The 24,472-nt window shown below is 37.3% G+C and overlaps 1 protein-coding gene across 8 annotated transcripts in view; it reads right to left on the reverse strand.

Moving 5' to 3' along the window:
• Window positions 1-24,472, reverse strand: part of CDH19 (cadherin 19) — a 120,409-nt gene that overhangs the window by 9,322 nt on the left and 86,615 nt on the right. For 5 of the 8 annotated variants that reach the window (XM_030012406.2, XM_030012408.2, XM_030012405.2 and 2 more), the window contains 6 exons: window positions 21,036-21,155; window positions 20,226-20,390; window positions 19,298-19,482; window positions 17,790-18,043; window positions 14,640-14,776; window positions 6,407-6,528 (listed from right to left, as the gene is read on the reverse strand). In XM_030012406.2, coding sequence (XP_029868266.1) covers window positions 6,407-6,528; window positions 14,640-14,776; window positions 17,790-18,043; window positions 19,298-19,482; window positions 20,226-20,390; window positions 21,036-21,155 — 983 coding nt within the window. Of the gene's footprint in view, window positions 1-3,020; window positions 3,421-6,406; window positions 6,529-14,639; window positions 14,777-15,378; window positions 15,397-17,789; window positions 18,044-19,297; window positions 19,483-20,225; window positions 20,391-21,035; window positions 21,156-24,472 lie in introns of those variants that run through there. The other 3 variants (XR_003923099.2, XM_030012410.1, XM_030012411.2) reach the window with 3 other exon arrangements.

A 24,472-nucleotide genomic window follows, 5' to 3' on the forward strand; every position in this document is an offset into this window, starting at 1 on the left:
ATGGTCAATATGAACAGCAATAGAGAACAAAACTATATAACCAGTCTAAAACACAAACAATGGCACATTTTCATGATAATATTCTAACGTATACCTGAAAAAATGAAAAAAGACTCTGCTGGCCTTTGCTGATGATTTGCTAGTAAAGCCTCCAAGGCAGCAGCTGAGAAAAAGCTTTGTATGGATGTATGTCTCTCCATACAATTCAGGGTCTGTCAAGCTAGACTGAATATGCAGAGTAATATAGTAATTTACAAAGACATCTTAGCCACATCTAATTTTTTTATTTTTTTAATTTTTAGTTTAGTTACTTGGCAGAGAAGAATTACCTACCTACTTACCTAGCAAGAAAAAAAACCCACATTAATTATAGATGTGACTTTTATACTTCCAGTTTTCATTCTGATTAATAGTTACTTAATCAGGTATTAGCAATGTCTTTGGAGAGTATATTTGTAGGAGTTTATCATGTTTGAATGTCATAAAATTATTTCGGTTGTGAATCAGATACTGTTCTGCTATTCCATTATTAACTTCCATTATTTTACATATGGAATGTATTTACCCATATAAAATTTATCTATATCTGATCCTATTAAAATAACTTTGAGGAGTATGTGTCTGGCTGAAAAAAAAACCCACCTTCCCTTGTTTTGATCTGTACTGTGCTCTTCTACACAAACCTAAGACCCCTATGGTTATTCTTGGCATATTCACATGCCTTTAAGGATTCACCGTAGAAACAGAGGAATATTTGGAACATAAAGACAGGGTAAACCCTTATTGTTTATTCCTTACTGTATCACTTTCACTAAGATTCAGCAAAACCCAGATGAGTCTATAAAATATTCAGAGAAGAATAGGCAGCTCGATTTTGCTGACTCTAAAGGAAAAATCACCCAGAGAGAAGGAAACTGTTTCTTTTTTTTTTCTGGTTTCCTAGGTATTTGTACATCTAACCTAGGAGATTCTAGCCTTTCACCAGGGAAACTGACATCACAGACTGAAAAACTGCACTTACTGTTTGTGAGTCAAGGTTTAAAAAAACCCTACATTTTAGTATGTAAACAAAGAAAATAGAGTGAATGATGTGTTGCTTCTGCAAGGTCATAACAGTTGTTGTATTGACTAGGCTGAAATTTAATTGCTATAAAATTTCTTATTTCAAGTCTCATTAATCTAGAAGCTTTAATAATCCAGTAGTCCATTTGAAAATGTGCATATCTTTAAAACTGAGGTTAATTCACCTGATTTTTCTTGAAACCTGATTTTAGTTCATGGTGGGTGGGCCTCATTTACTGTTTCTTTCCAAACAGACTGAGATCACTGCTGGGAACAGCATGGGCTCTTTCGATCAAAGGTCACAAAAAGAGATGTGGCCTGCTATACTCAACTTCCCCACCCATCTGATTAGTGGTCACTTTCAACTGATAAATATAATCAGTGGGGGAGTCTAAGATATCAGTAACAGCTCTGATCTCTCATTGATTAAATAGCTTGTATAAAAGGGAATTTCTGCAAACCATTCTGGACTGAATGTCTAGCTAAGTGCTGTTTGGCTTGCAAATAACAAGTTATGGACTATGGAGTAGTTGACTGCCTGGTATTCCTAATGAAATTTCATTGAAAATTTATTTCCTCAACCCCAAGTAGTTGCACTGAATTGGAGTTATGGAGATGTCCAACAGAAAGAATCAAGTTTCTCTGTTAGTCTTTTCTGCTTCTAAGGGCTTTCTCTCTAACAAGTTCAGCGTAAGACATAAACTGTCCATCTGAACAGCCACCAGTACCATTAATTTTGATGCTAGAGTACTCAGAGTGTGTAATTTGGAGTCCCTTGTGTGTGCTCCCATACCTAACTACAGTTTTACCATTCCCATTAGACAGATGGAAGGAAGTAGGAACAGATTTGCCACCTTTCTCTTTCTGCTTTAGTTTCGTTTGCTTTGTTTTCCCCCCAACATCCTTCAATAGGAGCTCTGCTGTGTTTAGCATATAAAAGATCTGATCACCCACCTGTTTTGGGAGTACAGAACAGGTTTTGTTCAAATTGGCAGAGATCTTACAAGTAGTAGGATTTTTCTCATTGCCTAATAATGTTTGATGACAGTGAGAGTTTAGTGCAGGTAGAAGATTAAAATGTTCATTACTATAGACAATACATGCATTTTACAGGTAGAACTTCTAACTCAAGACCAAGGTTCTCCTTTTGACTGCTTCTATTTCTTTTTTGAAAAGCCAATTAGCACAATATTGATCTGATTTCTCTGGATCTCCTGTAAGATGTTTCTGCTCAGCTATAAATAAAATGGTATACATCTCAGCAAAGGAATAATGATTACAAAGCTCATGAGATGACACTTAGATGCCTTTTTATGTTTGTTTGCATATGCTGATAAACTCGTCTTCCCTGTTTCCTTCTGCTAGGAGATAAAGTTGTTGAATCACAATCCGTATAAAACAGAAAAAGGAATTTTCCATGGGCCACTGTGCCCACTGTTTCAAAATGTCACAAGTTACACTCAGTGCATCTGCAGGTGTAGGTTAGAGTAAGGCCCTGCTAGAATAGATGGTGCTTTCACAGCTTCACCAGGTTTTTGTACTCTAAGGGATGCCCTCATTCCTTTTTTTCTTTTTAACTTTTTATTTTCTTATCACTACTGCTCAGATGGTTTTTGTAAATGATGAAGAGAACTTAGCAACATGAAATAATAAAAATTGGCTTACTAACCCATCACTTTCACTTTTTTGTTACCAAAAATCATTTTACATGGTGATTTGTTAGAAAGGATCTGTTTCAGCAAACTGCTCATTGTTAACATTAATCGTATACCCCTAGAATATGGTTAAAGATTTCCCCTCTTCTGTCAACATTTTATTATGTAGAGAAGTAATATCAAATGAGTACTCTTCACTTTCACTGAAAATGATCATTATTTTATTATATACTAAGTACTGAGTAAATAAATCTGGTTTTTTTCTTATCTTTAATACAAAGTGCTCTGCATACACAGTCACTTCTTCAGATCTAATAAAAATTACTAAGCAAGCTACAACATCAAAGTCACTTAATATGTGATCTCCAAATTACAGGAACTCAGAACTGCCAGAATACATATGCAACAGAGAAGAAAGCATTAATTCAGAATGTAGGTGTATCCAGGGCAGCTTGTCTTCAGCTGAAATCTGTTTCCTGCACGATATGAATAAAGACCAATATCCACAAAAAGGATTGAAATTACCATGCATAAAAATAGATATATTCTGGATGGTCAGTTTGCTTACATGTGATGTAAGACATTTGATATAACTTACTTCAAACTTTCAAGCTTCAGTTTCAGGCTGAGTTAATGTATTAATGCCTTGGGAATTATGCTTTCTAGGTCAAGTCAATTCTGGCTGGGATGCCTCTACTGTTACCTTTGGGACAGATTTGGACCATTTTGTGTCCTGATTATTTTTATAGAATATTGCCTCTAGAATTCAACAGTTTCTAGGTACTGTATACACACATAAAGGGTAACTCTAAAGAATTAATACCACATTGTGGTCATCATTTACCATGTCTACATACAGTTATAAAGTCAAAAGATATAATCAAAAGGGAATCCTGGTTTTGGATGTCTTACTAATATTGTTCTATTTGATCTGATACTAGTTATAGCTGTAGTAGAATAGAAGTCTATTTTACACAGCAACTTTCATGTTCAAGTTATTTTGAAAAGAATGTATTTAATACTGGTGGTGCAGTGAAAGTGGCTTTTCAATGTGCAAGAGAAAACTTTAGTTGTGGTTAGTATACAGCTGACTTGGATTATAGGAGAGTACAGAACTATAACATGAAATGGATAGTGAAAAAATCCATTAAAAATGTCTAACAAACATAATGAATGGATTTATAATGATGTCAAAAACCACATATCTACCTTCTTTACTTCCATTTTTATTGTCAAATTTCAAATTATAGTCCCACAGACAGAAATGTAATCCTTTTGTTTGAATGTCTTTCAGAGGCTAAGCTAAACATGTCTGTAACTCTCACAAAACCACCATACAGGGACATGAAGGTCAACACTCACAGAATAAAAGCAGACAAAGCATTTTTTATAATGTTTCAGAAAACCCCAAACTTCAAAACAAGCATTCTTCTCTAGATTGAAGTTACCGTTAACTGCCTCGGAGTTCGGATAATTAGGACAACAATTAGTTTTGTTCATGATGTGTTTCACATTCTTTATCAAAGCCTAGAATATAGAATCTATACAAGCTTTGATCTCAACTCATAACATGTAAGCGGATTCCTGAGCCATTTGGAATTGATTGCAGAAATATGGCTAAGGGAAAAAGGTATGTAATGTCCTGATTAAGCCCTTCAATTGCTTAAACTGATTCTTCTGAAATGTAGATTGTGTTACTCAGTGGACAACCAGGGCATCTATAAAATCGTTTTTGAACATTTTGGCTTCTTGCTGATGAAAATAAAGAACCTTTTTTTCCATGAGTAAAAAGTAAAAAAAAGAATAATAGCACTGAAGGAGATACATCAGCTATCAATTCTGTTTTAAATCATAAACATTGAATAAAATGTCATAAACTTTGACTGTGATAATTATGCACTTCAGTTGCAATTTACTGTTGTTCTTCCTAATATCATTTGTTAATGAGAAGATTATTTAACATTGCTATCATGGTCTCCAAAGGCTAAACTAAAGATGCCTGTGACTCTCAAAAATAAAAAAAAAAAAAGAAAAAGGAAAATCTAGAGTAACATTTTGCCTGTCTGTGAAATGGGAAAAATATCCTGCTCATTCCTCATTCAGGTATTACAATGTTAAACAGGAATAATTCTATATCCTGTGCTCAAAGCATTTATTGTTATTGTTACTACTACTATTCTTTATAGTGTCATTTTCTCCAGTGATTCTCAAGATACTTAATATATATATACGTAATTTGTTATTGAAAAGTAGCCATTAATAGGCTGGCATACAGAGGTTATTTATCAGTAAGCAACTATGGAATAATAAAAACCTTGGGAAATAAATCACCTGGGTTTTTATATTGTAGGCAAGTCCAAAACATGGGTTACAAATATCCATTTTATAAGCTTCCATATTTAATTCATGGTGTCTTGAAGACAAGGAACATGAAGTGACATTTGCTTTAATGCCTGTACTTTGATCTGTCAATGAGTTACCCAAAGACCAAAAGAAATGGCTTGCTCCAAGTACCTCTGAACCAGAGGTAGCCTTTGCAGAGTGGAAAATTACCGAATGCAGAATAAACAAACCAACTGCTGATAGACAAATATATAAATGGATGCAAAAACTATAAAGAAATTACTCTTGCTACAAAGAAAACTTTATTTAACTGCAGACTAATCAAGGTCAAAGTAAACCAAGCTAGTGTAAAAAGAAAGGCTCTGTGATTCAGAAATCAAAACATAGCAAAACGTTTGAATGGAACCATCACAAATATCCCAAAGGTCTCTTTTGTATGTCCAAAGAATGCTTTAAAGTGGTGAAAAAAAATCCAGATCTTTCTGTCTATAGCTTTTTGTTGTTGCTTTTTTTGTTGCTCATTTTGTACCTTTTTTTTTTTTTTTAACTTTGCATATCCTGTTTTTCTTTTTGCAGTTTTCTTTTAGACTCCTGTGTGGAGCCTGGCGACACACTTCTTGCACAGCTTAGGGCTTAGGCTGTAGAACTGATCACTTAAAAAAAAAATAAAGGTGTAGAGGACAGTGGCAGGAGGAAAATGGAGAGTTAGCAGTGTACTTGGGGGATTAGGGCAGCTGGCTGATGTGACCCCATTCACCTGGGGAGTGAGTAGGAAATGCAAAAAAACCTCCAGGGAAGGATGCTTAATACGACAATCCCATAAGCTGCCAGCTAGGGAAGGTGTTGCAAGGGCTGTGACTTAAAGATCTTCAGATTTCCACTGAACTAGATAGGGGTTGAATCCAGTTCACAATAAATGGTTTCTAACCAAAGAACACATGGATCTGGTTTGAATCTGATCTAAGTCTGGTTGTTCTGCACTATGTTATACTACTGCTGTCAATAACAGCCCTAGTTTCAACTTCTGTGACATGAACATGAATCAAATCTGTGTTTTATGCTGGGGGTTTTTTTTCAGAAGTTTCTGTCTGTATTTCTCTATTACCTGTTTCGGTAGACAAACAAGGAGATGTATTGATTTTGTTTTAAAGGGGGAAAAATACACAACAGTCTTCTGAAATCTGAATTTCAAACTATGCATATATCAACAGAACTAATTTTGGAAATAGACAAAATACAGCCTGTACTCACAGTACTGAAATAATCAGTATTAAAGGAAATAGTAACGTCTTAGACCAAATCTTTGTTGTAATGAGAAAACTGATTGCTGACTCCTTCACACTTACCTGGCCAGAAACTGCATTTTCACAAACAAATGTTTCATAATATTTAGGGAATTCTGGTGCATGATCGTTAACATCGAGAACTTGGATATACACATTTGCTTCTGAAATTTTTTCGGCATTTCCTAATGGTTAAAAAAAGACAGAAATCAAAAGCTACGATCTACTACATATTTTAAACTAATGTAGGCTTTAGAAAATTTTACTTATATTCTGCAGAGACCTACAGACACATTTTATACTAAATCTTTTTAATGAGTTCAAATATATCCTATACATATAGAAAAGGACAATTTCTTTCTTTGCTGGGGTTCTGTTTAAAAAAGTTGTTAAAAAGGGTGGGGATTTGTTTTTGTTTTTTTCACCAATCCATCATGTTAAGTTATAATAGTATATCTTGAAATATATAAGGATATTTCATGTAAAAGTTTGGATTTGTTCACTCTTTCATTTACCACATCAGAAACTGATTTAAATGTAAAAAATAAAATCTGATCTGGAGAAATTAAATGAGGTTTTTCTCATGCAGAACAATTTACTATGCTAGTCATGTAATAGTATGTGGAAGGAGAGTGCCTGCTCCTTTAAGGGTATCTGGTCAAGAACCTTATTCAGTGCAACAAGAGTTAATAAGAAAAAGAGGAAGCCATAAACAAGAACATACAGGGACGCAAACCTGCGGGACAAATGATACGGAGGGCTTGATGAGAACCAAACCTGGTCAGACGCACTAACTGATGGGGGCATGGGAGAGTGTGAGAAAGTTTATTCCTGTGAGGATATCAGTTTGGGGACCTTGACAATTGGGAAACCAAGGGAAAAAAAGGGGAAAACAGAAACAAAATATACCAAGACACAGACCTGACAAAGCAAACATGGAGACAATGACAAGGAATGAACTTCACGATAATTGATGGGTTATCCAGAAACCACGGGGCAACAATTCCAGGTAGATCAACCTGGACTTTGCAACTGATAAGGCTGTAAACCAGATAGACCCCCAGACCTGGAGGGGTGCGGGAATCACTGGAGCTGTACAGACCCATGGGGGACGTGCAGGGAGGAACAAAGAGGGGGCAGAGAGAGAGGACCGTAAAAGGGGCCAGTCAGAACACTTGTCTGGCTGAGTCCTGTGCCTGATCACCAGTCCTATCATCTTATATCTTCTTATTAAATCTTTTCTTTGCTATTGCTTTGCATAATCTCACTATCATTGCATGCGTACGTGTGCTGCAGGGACTAACTACCAGCCACTGGTGAGACTTGTGTATGTGGGAGTGAAAATTGGTGCCAGCTACTGGAGTCAGATGGGGGGTGGGCACGCTTGGCCCAGGGCCGCAGCTACTGGAGTGAGTGGGGGGTGCAATGGACAACTGTATCTTTCCCAAACTAGGTGTGCATGGGGGGTGTGTGTGTTTTCGCTAGCAAACTTTAAGCTGGACTCAACAGTGAGAAGGCAGTCCTTGGGTCCAGGCCAGGCACTCTGGGGGGCGTCTATGCTGTTACACTCAGGGGGGACTTGCAAATGTGGGGTGCATGAGGGACGAGCGTGTGAGTGTTGCGGGTTTGCCAGTGAGCATTGAGCATGGACTAGCTGGGGAGCTGGGCATCCACAAAACACATAAGAGGACTTGGGATCCAGGCAAGAGTGCCAGGCAGACAGAGGGTTCATGCAGGTATTGAAGGGATCCATGAATGTATGTGTGATTGTGAACCTGGAAAGTGTCGTGTGTGTGTGTGTGTGTGTGTGTGTGTGTGTGTGTGCCTGCACCAGCAACCTTCTGCCTCCCCAGCCAAAGCAGAGGAAGGGACTTGGCTGTCTGTCCATGTGGTTTATGTGAGTCCTGTATGTAGGTGCTGCTGAAGGCAGTGCCTTCCCTGTGGCAGTCTGCGTTACCGGCCGTGTCAGTGTCCTCTGTCTCTGTGTCTGTGTGTTTGTGCATCTCTGGGACATGTGCTCAGCTTTGCTACGGGTTGAACCTGCAAACAGGAAAGCGTCAGCCACATCCTTGAGCAGAGGCCTCGGGTCTGCAGGCACCTGGCCGGGCTCCAGAGGGTAGGCAGGTGGGTCCTGGGCCAGAGCAGCTGGAGGAGGTGGCTGCGCTTTCTTACATCACTTAACATCATGGATACCACAAACCCATGTCACAATCCTTTAAGAAATTCTGTTATTCTTCCTCTTCTTTAGTATTTTGAAATGTTGAATCTTTGGGAGAAAATTTCACCAAAATTCACATGCTTTAAAAATATTTCTGCACTGGTAGACATGGAGAAATTGCAGTGGACATGGATACCCAACCCTAGCCAAGGCAGAAAGCTGAGACTTTGAATTTGGAAAAACAGAGCTGTTCTATCCACTGGCCTCCAAACACATATTTACAAAGAAGTCTGATTTTGCCCAGGCATGTGTAAGGCATTACTGTTGACAGATTTCATAGAGTGAGCTTGTAGTTTTGTTCCAAGTATTATTTGCACAACAGGTTTAATTCTTAGGCATTTTGTACTCACTGTACTGCTTCTGTTATACAAGTATACACTATGACTGTATATATCTAAAGCCACTCTATTGCTGTGGCTTTAGATATAAAAGCTATGTCAGTATGGCTTATTCCCATAAGAAAAGGAAAATAAATTCTGCTAATATAAGGCACTTTTTTCCCGCATTTACTGCATTTACACAAGGTTATATTGCTATAACTAACGCAAACAAGGAAAAGGCAGACCTAACTATACTTGTTTCATGGTACAAAAGTTGTGTGTAGACTAGGCTGAAAAACCTATTTGTTTATGTAATAAAAATGTTTCTAAATATGTCACCTGAAACCAAGGGAAGGAAGATCTGCAGGTACAGCATTCTCCTGGAGAAACTGGCTGCTCATAGTATGGACGGGTAGAGTCTTTGCTGGGTAAAAAACTGGCTGGATGGCTGAGCCCAAAAAGTGGTGGTGAATGGAATTAAATCCAGCTGGCAGCTGGTCACAAGTGTTATCCCCAGGGCTCAGTACTGGGGCCAGTTCTGTTTAGTAGCTTTATCAATAATCTGGACGAGTGCACCCTCAGTAAGTTTGTTGACAACACCAAATTGGGTGGGAGTGTTGATCTGCTTGAGGGTAGGAAGGCTGTACAGAGGGATCTGGACAGGCTGGATCGATGGACTGAGGCCAATTGTATGACGTTCAACAAGGCCAAGTGCTGGGTTCTGCGCTTGGATCACAACAACCCCATGCAATGCTACAGGCTTGGGGAAGAGTGGCTGGAAAGCTGCCTGGCAGAAAAGGACCTGGGGCTATTGGTCAACAGCCGGCTGAATATGAGCCAGCAGTCTGCCCAGGTGGCCAAGAAGGCCAATGGTATCCTGGCTTGTATCAGAAATAGTGTGGCCAGCAAGACTAGGGAAGTGATTGTCCCTCTGTACTCGACACTGGTGAGGCCACACCTCAAATACCATGTTCCGTTTTGGGCCCCTCACTACAGGACAGACATTGAGGTGCTGGAGCATGTCCAAAGAAGAGCAACAAAGCTGGTGAAGTGTCTAGAGCGCAAGTCTTATGAGGAGCAGCTGAGGGAACTGGCGTTGTTTAGCCTGGAGAAAAGCAGGCTGAGGGGAGACCTCATTGCTCTCTGCAACTACCTGAAAGGAGGTTGTAGGGAGGTGGGGATCAGTCTCCTCCCAAGTTACAAGTGATAGGACAAGAGGAAATGGGCTCAGGTTGTGCTAGAGGAGGTTTAGATTGGATATTAGGAAAACTGTTTTTCACTGAAAGGATTATGAAGCACTGGAACAGGCTGCCCAGGGAAGTGGTTCAGTCACCACCCCTGGAGGCATTTAAAAGACATGTAGATGTGGCACTTAGGGACATGGTTTAGTGGTGGATTTGGCAGTGTTAGGTTTGAGGTTGGACTCAATGATCTTAAAAGTTTTTTCCAACCTTAAAGATTCTATGATTCCATACTGAATATCTCTCAGAAGTCCTTTCCCTATCAGCACATTGAATCCCTACTTACGTGGCATAGCTCTGAAAAATGTCTGCCCTCTCCACAACATAATTTATTACTCTAGTAGGCAGGAGGTTTCACTGCAGCAGTAATGTTCACATTAACTTCGACGTGTTGTTGGTTAAGGACCATAATGAGGACATTTTTCCAGTGAATAAAATAATCTTAAGACATTCCAGGAATACTCAATATCTATCAACCTAAATATCTATCAATATCTCAATCGGCTCTGTCTAAACCAGAAGTATGTCACTCACAAGAATATTCATTATGGTTAAAATACGCCTCATGATGGGTATTAGTGTCACTACTTCTGACCTGTTCAGAAGTCCTTAAGGCATTTTCTTAAATTAGTCAAATGGACCTTTAAGAGAAAAACAAAACATAGTCCTTTCTGTCTCACTTCAAACTGTACGGATTTGGTTGGTTCTTACATTGCTTTTTTAATGTATAATTCAGTAGTTGCTTGGAGCAAACATTTGTTTTCTTGGATCTTATGGAATCTGTGCTGATAGCTTTGAGTCTTTTGCCAAAGGAAATGGCAGCAAAAGCAACTACCACAGAGATGAAGGACTAGATACTCAGCAGTTTCATATTGCTATTCCTTCTGTGAAATCATTAGAGCCATTCTAATTTACCAAAGCTTATGATCTGTCAGAGACATCTCAAAAACACTTCTTTGTGGGATGACGTTTCTCTTGTTGAATCTCAACATCCATAATAATACAATAGGCAATGAAACAGTGCTAGGCTTATTTTTTAAATAAACATTAAAAGTAGCACACATGCCTTTCAGAAATAATACTGAGAGCGTAGGACTTAATGTCTTTTACTTACGTCAGAATCGGATGTGTAGGGCAGAGATTTGCCTGGATTGACATAGAAAGGAAAACTTTGTAACACTTATTAGGAGGCAGGGAACACCTTTGGTGGCTTCAGTTGTATACAAAGTGGCATGGGAAGGACCCAACTACCTTGGCCCATTCCTAACTTGCTTCTTGGTAAGAATCCTGGATACTATATTAGCTTTAAAGCGTACCCTTTGTTTTCACAAGCATTTAGATAGCACCTTTCAGCCTAGAGCTGCCATTCACATTTGTTTTCTTTCACCAAATAACCCTTATTTTTTTATTTATTTTTGGTAATAGTCTTGTTTCTTCTTCCTTACTATATTTGGGTTGTTGTGTTGTGGCTGTTTTGGTTCAGTTGTTTTTTTTTTTTTTTCCTCAGCATATGGTTAAATGACAAGGAAGAGCATTTCTCATGTTGCTGTTGAAAGATAACAGTATGGAAGTTTTTAATTTTTCTGAAATCACAGTTGTTTTGTATTGGGAGGAAGCAACACATTAAAAAGCCACTCTTGGAATCAGTGTCTGGTAAATATTTAATGAAGATTTTAGGTGAAGCACAGTGAGTCCTTTGGTTGCAATTGGGGAAGATAGTAGGCAACACTTATTCTGTCTTTTATCCCTTTCACGGGAAAATAGTTGTCAGAATTTGAATACAGCTATTGTACTCATATCCTACATTAGGCTAAAGATCTTTCAATAAGCAGAAAATTTCTTTGTCATAATCTCCATGAAAGAGATCAGAACTTGAAAAACAAGGTCTAAGAAAACAAGATATCAAGTGCAATAGGCTGGATCAGTGTGAAGAGTGAAGCTGATGTTTTAATTACTAGGGACCAAAATTAGTAACTTGCTTATTTTGGAGCTGTGTGAAAAGAAAAGCAGTGACCATCTCTAGAGACAAAATAAAACTCACTACTTGTGGGGGATTAAAGAAAACTTGTCATTGTCATCAGCCAGTAAAAAGAAACTTGTAGTAATAGTAATAACAATAGTTGTTATTATAATTATAATTTAGGCTAAAGCAAATTTCACTACTTCCTAAAGGAAATAGACATGATTTTATTTTTTTTAAAAGGACTAATTAAAAAGTTACAAGTCTGTCAATAAAAGTATATATGACCAAAGTGGGGTGACAATTAAATATTGAATTAATGATAGATCCATGACCAAAACCTTCAGAGCTGTAAGTTCTGTAGTCATATAGCAGGTCTGGAACCCACTATCAAATGACATCTGCAAGATCCAGTGGGAAAATGACTGTTGTCTCTTGCAGATAAGTTTGCTTATGACTGGTAGTGCACATTTCCAATGGACGTATAGAGAAACGAGGACCAAAGTAAGCTCAAGCCAGTTGCTATCATTGGGAATTTCTGTTGGTCATCTAAAGTTCAACAGAGAGCAAGCTGAAGCAGATATTCCTCTTCTAAATTAATTATTTGTCAGTCAATCTTCATCTGACTCAGTAAAGCAGTGTTAAGTAAAGCTGATGACTTAAGGATTTCTTGGTCTCATGCATGGTTGGGATGCTGTTGTTTATGCTTCAGCCTTGCACTAGGTGGAAACTGATAACAACCAAGTACAAACTGATCAAAGGAAACTTGATTTCTGTTGGTCTAGAACCATCTTAGGCATAAAGTGGAATAAGACTCAACAGATTGCAGTTTCTGACTGCTTGCATTTAAGGTCCAATGAATTTGATCTACTTCTGGGTACCTTTAAAACATGCTATCTTAATGGTATGAAGACAGGATGATCCACACCACAAGTCTGCAATAACAGAGGCAAGTTCCTCTGACTAATCTCTGATCCCTGTCATGACAAAGGAGGCAAAAGGCTTGTGTCCTTTATGAATGCCAGGACCTCAACAGGCGCCTAGGGAGGTTGCTGTTGTAATGCAGTTTCAATATCTGTCTCAGCTGCAATGAATATTGTGTGGATGAACTCTAATGGCATTTTGATTTGGCTTCAATGGAGCCACAATGTCATCCATTAAATGTCTCATACACACAATGTTGTGACTATATTTCAAGGAATAAAATGCTACTAGTTCATACTATAAATCATTTCAGGTATGCCCAGACCAAGGTGACCTAACTTCAATGCTTTTGAATATAGTGTTATAGACAGTGACCTTATCATCATTAAAGAAATAAAGAATAAGAATATGAAGATAATGAGGGCTCGGGTTCTCTACAATAACTTTCATTACAGTGAAAGGCTTGCTTTCTTTTGCTGCAGGAGACACTCATTCATTTGTAACATTTGGTTCTTTCCTATTTTATTGTTTAACTAAACAGAAAAGTCCCAACCATCCTGCTGTGTTTCCATAGCGCCATTCAAGATATGACAAAAATATGCCAGAGATCAATTTTACCAACACCTGCCAGCTGCCCAACAACTTGAGAAGTAAAATACATTCATGCTTAAAAACTCACAGAGAAGCTGAAAAGGAAGAAAATACCATCAATTCCCAAGCACAAAATAAAGACTTCAATGAAAATGGCTACTAACTATCCTATACTAAACTCCTAGCAGTAATATTCTACATATATACAGGGAATGCTCCCTTTTGGGAACAGTGCAATTTATGAATATGTGTTTAAAGTAGTCTTAGCAATAAATAACATTTATCTGAGATTCAGGATTTAAAAAAACATGCTAAAAGTATTTGGCAAAACCTGTCTGATTTATTGATTCGATTCTAATTTCATATGTTTTTTCTCCTTCCTGAGGATGGATGTGATTATTTTTAAAATAATATCCCAATATTCTTGCTAAACTGCCCTATAAATTAGTAGCTGTTAATTTTGTAGAGTGTTGTCCCAGAGTTAGGGCAACCAGATCACCAAAAGCACAAACAGAGGCAATCTGCATTTGACTTTCAAACCAAACTGACAGGTAAAATCTATATAAAGGATGCCTCACAGATTTAATTGCCACTGAAGGGAAGTCTAGCTGATTTAGGCCTTACATTCACAATTAATGAGCCACAGGTTTCTGGCTGGTGTTAAATTAGACCCTGGCTAATTTCACACTAGTCAAAAATCTGGTGTGAAATTAGCCAGGGTCTAATTTAACATAAGATCTTGCACTGCAGGAGCAATTCATATGCTTCAGTGTAACTTGAAAGTGTTACAGTCTCGATCCTATTACAATTTCCTTTCTTTTTTTTATAAGGTCATCTTTTATGAAAGAGCACAGGACCTTGGAGCTCAAATACATTACGCTTCTATTTAACTAATCATTTTAATAATGCTCCTTAATGTAGCAAGCAACAGTAATATAATGAGAAAGAAGCATGTATTCTTCACTTAAAAGAAGGCATACTCAGAGGATAATTACAGTTCACAGTGTTTAAAACACAACGTTCCTTAAATTTCTCTACTCACTTGTTTCTGTGGCTGTAACAGTTATGTTGTGCCAAGAAGCTATCTCTCGGTCCAGAGGTTTAGTTGTAATGATTGTTCCATTGTGTTCATTGATGCTGAACAATCTCTTTAAATGCATGCCGTGGACAATAGAGTACCTGCACCAAAAAAAGTGAAGAGATTCCCTAATACTGAAATGTTCCATCAGAGGCAAGGACATAGAAAGCTATTGTCAGTTGAGAAAACAGAGCTGTGCATATATACATATAAATGTGTGCTGCAACAACTCAGAAATCATGAAAAATGTACACTTATAAACATTTAAAATTCACTGCTGCCAAGATCAAAGCTCTTCTTTTTATAAAACTAAATGTGTTTCAGATCTATATTAATGTGAACTGAATCTGAAATGCATTATTCATTCTTACTTCTAAGTCAGGCTCACAGCAGGTGAATGACTTCATTGAAAAGAAACAGCAAAAGTGCCACTTGTGAAATGAATAACACTAACAGCTAAGTGGAGGTATAATGGCAAATCTATTTTATCATTGCTGACATGTTCTGATACCAAGGGAACGGGCATTATAAAGACAGACAGACAACTATCTATAATGAGGTGACACCTAGGCAGGGAACAAAATCCTAACACAGGGAATGATTGCAAATGAGCCCCGTGTTCCTGAGTTTTCACTCGAAAGGCTCCGGATGCTATGTCCATATGTGGACATGCACATACGCACGTACATACATACATACATACCATTCAAAATGTTAAAGTCTAACCACTGGTCACAGGCCAGAGATGGACTGAAAAAGACACCAAAGATATTGGTTCAAATGGAAAGGATATTTACTAATAATTTTCATGACATATAAAAAAAAGACCATATGTCACAGTTCCTAGTAGAGTCTATTTCAAGGAAATAATAACTGTTTGAAGAGTTGAAAGGTTCTTACCACTCCGGTTTGGAAATCCCACATGAAACTAGTCCCTCTTTTATTGTAACTTTAATTGTGCTTGACAAAGCCTTTCTGTCTCCTGTTGGCACTTATGACTCCAGCTCAGGTTGTGTGCCAGCAGTTGGATGACTCTCTAACTTGTTATTTATAATTACATTTTGTCTGTGTTGAAAATCAGTAGAAGGATAAATCAAGGAACCAGCACAACACAGTCAGTGAAAGTTCTTATCATCTGAGCCAAAGGTCTGACATTTATAAATCTCTATTTTAGGGATTTACAATGCAATTTCTTCATTTTTTTTTTTTTTTTATGTGAGTATTCCTCATCCTCTGCATCCAAAGCTTGTGTAGGGTTTTCTGACATTCGTGTTTTGTTCTGTTTGGGGTGTTTTTTTGGTAATCTGGTTCTTGATATATAATTTTCAGAAAATCTATGTTAGATATTTTTAGTTATATTTTATTACTGATGTAGTGAGGTTTTGTTGCATGTCTTTTTTTACTTTGAAAACTGGGGTGCACAAGGCAACACAGCTGGTTTTCTATATTATAAGCAACTGCTGTCTTTTGTGATAGCAATAGTTTCAAAATTAGATTCATATGCATTGCACTTAGTGCAATAAACATATCTTTACATTAGAAGTGACATACTCTATTTTAAAGAAACTCAGTGATGTAATATATGTGTCACTGTTTTGGGACTATGAAGACATATTCACTTTGTAGCAAATTCCGTCAAAATATTTCAAAATAAGAAGTCCTAGATATACACTATGGTTAAATGTTTCATAGGAGATGTTGCAGTCATCTAAATAAACCACAAAACAAGACTTTTTTTTTTTTGGGGGGGGGGTAGTACATATATATTTTTATTTATTCTTATTTAATTTAACCTATGACTAGCTTACTAAATAACAGTAAATGAATGTAAAATAATTCAAAATATGGCCTTGCATTAACTAAACCTCTGAAGCCATAACTATAGGTAACAATGTATGTACGTGTGTATATATATATATATTTCTGCTATTAGGAATCTACACACCATAGATTATTTTGTGTCTAATCCATTTGTCCCTGTATCCTAGCTTGTCTAAATTACACAGTACACAGTGATGTCAAGTAACTCAAGAAGCTATTTTAATTATAAACCCCATGTTAAAGTTTAATTACCTGTTTTCTCCCTTAAGAGACAGCAAAATTATTTTTCAAGTTTAAAAGTCTGGGGGACTCTTTTTATATAATATCTCTGTGGGGCAATTGTGGTAAATGTAGGGAATTGGTAAATTTTTGGTCATGCTGAGCTGAGCAGATGCCAGTGGAGCTGTTCTGTATCTCCCTCCCAGCAATAAGTCCATCTCTTCATGTCTCCAGAAATTATTGGGAACAGACCGGAACACCTGCAGGCGCTTACAGGTTTGGCTGTGCTACCTAGTTCTGCTGCTATGCACAGTCTCTTCCAGGCTACTGTTTAAAATATTACCCCATCTCAAAGTGATTGCAAAAATGCACAAGCCTACTAGCATTTAACTTACTGTGCTGGTTTTGGCTGGGATAGAGTTAATTTTCTTCACAGTAGCTGGTATGGGGCTGTGTTTTGGATTTGTGCTGAGAACAGAGTTGATAACACGGGGATGTGTTCGCTGTTGCTGAGCAGTGCTTACCCAGAGCCAAGGGCTGTTCTGCTTCTCAGCCCACCCCACAAGCGAGGAGGCTGGGGGGGCACAAGGAGTTGGGAGGGGACACAGCTGGGACAGCTGACCCCAACTGACATCCCATACCATATGACGTCATGCTCGGCAATAAAACTGGGAGGGGCTGCCATTGCTCGGGGACTGGCTGGGTGTCGGCTGGCTGGTGGGGAGCAATTGTTTTGCATCACTTGTTTTTCTTGGCGTTTTGTTGTGGGTTTTTTTTCCCTTTGTTGTTTCCTTTGTTTCTTCTTTTTTTCATTATTAAATTGGTTTTGTCTCAACTCATGAGTTTTCTCACTTTTACCCTTCAGATTCTCTCCCACATCCCAATGGGTGAAGGAGTGGCTGTGTGGTCCTTAGCTGCCTACTGGGGTTAAACCATGACACCAAGAATAACCTAGGCTATTGCAATGAACGCATGATTAACTGTAATCATGAGCCAAGGTGAGAAACAGAAAAAGCCTTTGGAAATCCCAACTACATTTATATTCAGGGCCGGTTCACATTTTAGGTTAGGTACCTGACTGGGCAGTCATCATCGTCTGGATCTCTAGCTGTTACAATGCCCACCAGTGAGCCACTCATAGCCCCTTCAGCAATCTCCATCACATAGTTCTCCAAGGTGAAAACGGGAGGTTCATCAGCATCTTCCACATTGATTTTGACGATGGTTTTGTCTTCAAATGGTCCTTCTTTCAGAAAACGGTCATCAATGTACCTGTTCACAACTTTTGCTCGAATACTGTATCTCCTCTTGCTTTCATAATCCACTCTCTGTTAAGAAAGAAAGAAAGATGTGAAATTATTTCTTTCGTCACATTTAAATTAGATAAAGTTCAATAAGTGGTGTGACATGAAAGACAAAATAGTTTTACCCTTCTTTTGGGAATGTTTCAAAAGTACTTCTTAGTACTTACTTCTAAGACTTCCTTTTTACGTTAAAAACACTTTAAAATTAAACTGCGCTATGCCATTGTTTGCTTTCACATGTAAGCTGGCTTTAATGTTACAGTTGAACAACACTGTAAAAGAAGTCTTCCCATAGAATGCCAGCCCTAAGAAAAAGAACTTCTATTAGTATTAGTATTTCCAACATAGGTGTAACCTTAGTGAACACCATTCTTAACTCTTACATAAACAATGTGAATCAGTAAATCTGTAGGCGTTAAGCTGAGTATGTTAAAATTTAGTCTCTAAAGGAGATAAATTCCAGAAGGCAAGAATGAGTGTTTAATAAATGAATAGTTACACTACTATTTTAGATAGTCATTATCTTCTGTAATTAAAAAAAAAAGTCTCCCCCCCCCCCCCCAAAAAAAAACCCTTCCAGAATTGTAATAAATCCAAATAGAAACAAACAAACAAACAAAAAAACCCACCACCACCCCCACCCCCAATTTATATTCAGTTCTTCAGTCCTGGATTTCACTAGACTATCAAATTCTGTCATTGTTTCAGATGATGACCCAGATGACCCAGAAATCTTCCTATGTGATTCCAAACTAAATCACACAGTATTAAAGCCTCTTAAATACCTACATTCATAAACTGGTATGTTTTTTACTGTATTTAGTGTCTTTTCAAAGCTATGTCATAACAGAAACTCCACTGTCTATCTAATACTGTAATAAAGTCTGGCTTCAGTTAAGTTTAACAGGACATGTTGCAAGTGAGGAAATATTGTGTACAATTTATTGATAAAAATTTTACAGATGATGCACAGAAAAGATAGAACATTTTCTTACAATGGGATACACTGTGTTGCACAGCTAGGAATAACATTAAGATACTTTGACTGCCACTATTGTGTTCAGCAGTAATAAGAATGAGTCAAAAAAAGTAAACAGAAAGAAAAGCTTTCTTTTTATTGTTTCTTTTTATTCCCCTAATATTCCAATCAAATCACAAAGCCTGAAGAAAGAAAAGATAGCAGAATCCAAAGCAATAGGCCTTCTTTAAACATCCAGCTTGCTTGAGAAGGTTCTTTCCAGTATTTAGAGGGTTTTTTTAAGGTTTCCAATATCTCACCTTTTTTAATAAGATAATTCCTTCTTGAGTCTCATTGTTAGTAATGATGTCAAAAACATCTGAACTATCTCCTTCAATGAAATAGTTCATGGCTGCATTCTCCCCTATGTCGCTGTCTTCTGCGAAGACTTTGCCTACAGTTGTGCCCACAGGAGCCTCTTCAGAGACGCTCATGTAGTAGAGTCCTAAAGAAACAAATACTGGCACAGTTTAGTGATCTGCCACGGTCAATAACTGCTGTAGCTATGATGGCCTGAGGCTCTCAGAAAGTTGGGGAAAGCCCCCAGCTTTTATTAGAGCAATGGATCTAATCCAGCAATGGCTAGATCTTGGAGGCAGGGGATGACAACCTTTCCACTTGTGAGTCCTCCTCTCTCAGCCCCACTTTAGCAGTGAATAAAGAGCCAAGGAGAACCAACAGGGTGAAAAAACAGTGGAGGGCAGCACTTCCCAACTGCATTTCACTAGTTGTTCCTGACAGCCCAGCTAGCAGCTCCCACATCTGCTAGAAACTCCCTGGACAGAGAAGACCACATCTTTTGCCAAAAAGTTTACAGTATCTGTCAGCAAAGAATGAAGAGAGGAGAAAAAGAAAGAAGGTGAGTGAAAACAGTGCTAAATATCCCATTGCCCAGATTTTAGGCTTAGGTAGAGCAAACTATGTGGAAAGCAGTGTACTAAGTCATTTGTCTCCAAAGCCTAGTGAAAAAAACAGCAAGCTTGAGATCTTCTGTAATGACAGGTTTTCTTCCCCTCTTCTTTTTTGAGCTTTTGTGGGGGAATTTTTTATTTCATTTTATTTTTTAAATCTGTAAGCTGAACTCAAAGCACAGACCTGTTCTGAAAAGACCCACCAGTGAACTTAACAGAGCTACAGTAGATCTAAATTTCCTCAAGACTTCAACTACTGTAAGTAGCCTATACTCACGCTGTTGAAATTTAGGTGGATTGTCATTGATGTCGGAGAGGTTGATGGTAACAGTGGCTGTTGCTGAAAACGCCCCTGTTTGCCCAACCATATCTTTGGCTTGGATGATGACCAAATACTGATCCTTTGTTTCTCTATCCATTTGGGAAGCCATTCTGATGACCCCTAAAAATGAAAAGTATAATATCATATCATATAATAGACCCATTTTTTCCCAACATCTGACCATATAATAAGTGTATAAAATGCATCATTGGATACAGTTATGAATTTGCATTCCAGACCACGCACAGCATGACTGTCCTAATACTGGGAATTAGTACTCATGGCAACATCTACGCTGTATGACAGATCCATTCTGCATCCTTAGAGTTCCGGGGAGCAGAGCACACCATATGTCTCCTCTATCATATATAATCATCTATCTTTCCCAGAAATCAGGATTTTGGAGGGATGTCACATATCTGTGGTTTCTCCAGCATAGAGATAGGAATGTCACATAATGAGTCGCAGAGCTGTTAACCCAGAAGTGTTCCTAGGTCCATTTGTTGGATGGGGTACTCAGAATCCAACTCTTTTCTTTAGCAAGATAATTTGCTAAATAAATTGCTGATTCTTGAGACAGAAGGATTTTCAGCTTCCCATGGGAAAGAAATTGATTTTTTTTTAGATCTAGGAACTATGCAAAGATGTACAAGTGTAGCGTGGTATCAGTTGATCTTTGTGTTGAAATGAAGAAAGACATTTTTGCTTGCATCCATTTTATGTTAGTTTATAGATGTTTTCAAATTACAGGATCATTTGTAGTACCTGTCTTTGGCTCCACAGAGAAATAAGGCTGTCCCTGAATGAGACTGTAAAGCAGACGGGCACTATTCCCATAAGAAGGATCATCGCCATCTGTAGCTGTTACCTGTGTAACCGAAGTACCTCAAGGAAAAAATAAAATAGATTATGTTTATTTTCTTCTTGTATAAATTATCTCATAATTACAAAACATAAACTCTTTAAAAAGCTTTTAACATACCAGTTATATTAGCAAACAGTCCTGAAAATTTACAGGAGCAAATGGCACCTTCTAAAATTCATCATTAAAAAGGGAAAATATTTCCTCAGCAACTATTCTTGTTGCATTCAAATTGTCAATAAAAATAAAAATATATAGCATATGACTTTTCAACACTATATTTATGTTGCTTAAAATACTACATATCTTATGCTTTTCCCCCTATTTTTTGATATGTGAATGGAGTCCAGCAAATTGTTTCTCCTCCCCTTGTATATTCTTCAAAGTATTTTATGGAAGTTTCCCATGGGAATAAGAAAACACAGCCACTTTATCACTAGTAGGCCCACTGGTGATAAAGAAATTAATTGTTAGCAAGTAAAGCAGCCAAGAAGTATAACAAGGCTCTGATAATGTTTTTTATCCTTGAGTCTTTAATGAGCCTGTCCCAGTGCAAGAGCGACGGCAGAATCCCCAATGCAAAAACATGGCAGAATCAATCTGCAGAGCTTGATTTCATCTCTGGCTGGAAGCTGGTTATATCCTAGATATAAGATTGACAGCAATCTCATGGTACTGTCAGTGATGATTGTCCTTTAAAAGAAAATATTCACAGTAGCATCATTTTGTAAGGTAATCATTATTTTTGTCTTTTTTCCTCACCTAGGTTCTGCATAAGAATACAAAAATCACTTCTCATGAGGAACAGCAGGGAATCAAGCTACTTTCTAAAACTTTCTGGCATACGTTCACATGGTTGCACCTGCTTACCAATATAGCTGTATAGTTATGCTGGAGGAGAAAAGAAGAAGAAACAATGGAGTGCAAGGATTTAAACCAGAAACACCTTTTTTGACAAACTCAAAGTTAATACTTATCCCCAATAAAACAAGTATATTAATTTCTGAGTTTTCTAACAGTTCATTAGTTGTATTTTTAAACAGAAATGAAAAAGGCTTTCTTATATAAGGATAGGCTTAATGAAATATTTTGATTATTTAAAAAAATATTTTTTTGCATTTTGTCTCAATTTATTCAGCAGTACTTCAAGTGATTCCATAATGCATTTTATCTTCTCTCAGAGTGGAGGTACACTAAAATATTATTAATTGCCACCAACTTTTGCAGTTATATGTCCTTCAAAACGTACCTACAATACCAAAATTCTGACATTTAGGTGTGTGTTAGGTGTGTGTATAGATGTATACATATATATACTGCTCCCTATTGCTCTGGAGAAATGATAAAGATAAAAATGGCAGATTAATATTTAATCAGAGCATATATGTGCTTCAGAAACAGTATTCTTTAATAAGACTGAAGGGTAAAGGAAATCTTCAGCTACACAACCATTAACTTCATATCAGCTGCAGTCTATGGAAACCGTTCTTACTAATACACGAAATCCATCCTCTAAGACAATTTAGCATGACTAGAATGCAGTTACTTTGAAAAAAAAAAATGGAGTGCTAGTTAGGAAGAGATCAAGAGCTATGAATAATCCAATAGGTGCAGTCTGTTATAAAAGCCATTTTCTAAACTAACTAAATTTTCTAAACTAACTAAATTTTCTAAATGCCATTACTAAATAAACCCAGGTGCCCACAACTACATTTAGAAATGGACTTGTTTACAGCACCATATTTAATATATCAGAAACAAAATTCAACATATATAGGACTGCAAAGTTGTCATTACAGCTTTTGTGCATCTCACTCATTTAAAGGTAGATTTATTTTCTACAGTTTCTAACCATTAGCAAGAAATGTTGAATCTAAAGCAGCATTTGCTGCTTGTCTAAGGCCCAGCTTACTTTTCTGCTTGCCTGTTGACTCTTCCAGAGTATAGCAGAAGACAGAAGCATGGAATATGCCCACTTGGGCTCAGTGAGATGCAGCTGGTGGATATAATGGAAAGGTGAGCAGGCAAGGGGCATCTGGTAAAGAGGGAGCCGGCTGGGGGAGGGGGGAGAAAGAACAGACCTCCTGCAATCTCAGGAGGAAGACTATTTTTAAACTGGGGTGGCAGGAGACCACGTAAAGAGAGGACTATGGTTTTTCACATTTTTTTAGGACAAAGATTTCATGATCACTATATGAACCTCTACATTAAATATGGACTATGTAATAAGCAGATGAAAAATTTTATCCTGGGTTTAGAATACTTTCTCAGTTTTTAATTTTTCACTACCATGAAGCCTGTATTTCTTTATACATTTAACCTGCAGCAAACAAAGCCAGCCATTTGCTGAATGGAATCATGTTTACGCAGACATCTGTATCTGAGTGATAGAAATCACAATGTTCATATTATGTACTCAAAAACTCCAAAAAGCCATTTTTTGTAACTCCATGGCTGGGAGAAGAATAACTGATCAGATACAAATAATATATTTTAAAACAATCAATTAACACATAACCCCTCCAAACAAACAAACAAAACCCCCAAACCTCACCTCTTGACAGTCCAGCCATGACATGATATAATTGACAATCCAACCATGATACAGTTTCACCACATTTACATGAAAATGGATATCATGGCAGAGACAACTTAACTGAATATGTCTGTGAGTTTTCAAACATGCATTTTTGAATATGGGAGTCTGTGTGATGTTGATATAAAGTTTAGCCCCAAGTATGTGTTTTATGTACACAGTGATGTCTTAAGCTGGATAGTAAACATGCTTACACATTTTTTTCTTTTTATTAGATTTATTTAAGGCAAACTACACTTTGGTGATTGCTGTATAAGTTTTTTCTTTGTATTCCTGCAGCCTTGGTTTTACCCTTCTTGGGCAACACATAGTAGTGCCACTTACATATTGCAGCCCATTAGGTAAACTATAGGGCCCTCAAATGGCAAATAGTTATTCATCTTTCCAGCTAGAGCTTGACATCTATAAAAACATTAAGTACTGATACATTATTACATCTGACTCTTAACCATTCCATCAGATACACTGCCTTTGTACATGTTTAACAGCTATATGGAAGACACTTACTGTAAAATTGTACCAAATGCCTGAGGGAAAACCACAGTCCTGTGTTCTCAGAAGAGAGTACATTTGCTGACACACTTTTCATTTACTGTGACACTTGCATATAAAATCCTAATAAAATTTAGTAGTGAAGATAAAAGAGAGCTAAGAAAGAACTAAAATGTATTCTAATTTGTTGGCACATTGGTGTATATATATATATATATATAGATATTTGTACCTAACTTTAGGCAAAATTAT

Source organism: Aquila chrysaetos, chromosome 4 (genome assembly GCF_900496995.4).
Source record: "Aquila chrysaetos chrysaetos chromosome 4, bAquChr1.4, whole genome shotgun sequence".
In the NCBI taxonomy this organism is placed as follows: domain Eukaryota; kingdom Metazoa; phylum Chordata; class Aves; order Accipitriformes; family Accipitridae; genus Aquila; species Aquila chrysaetos.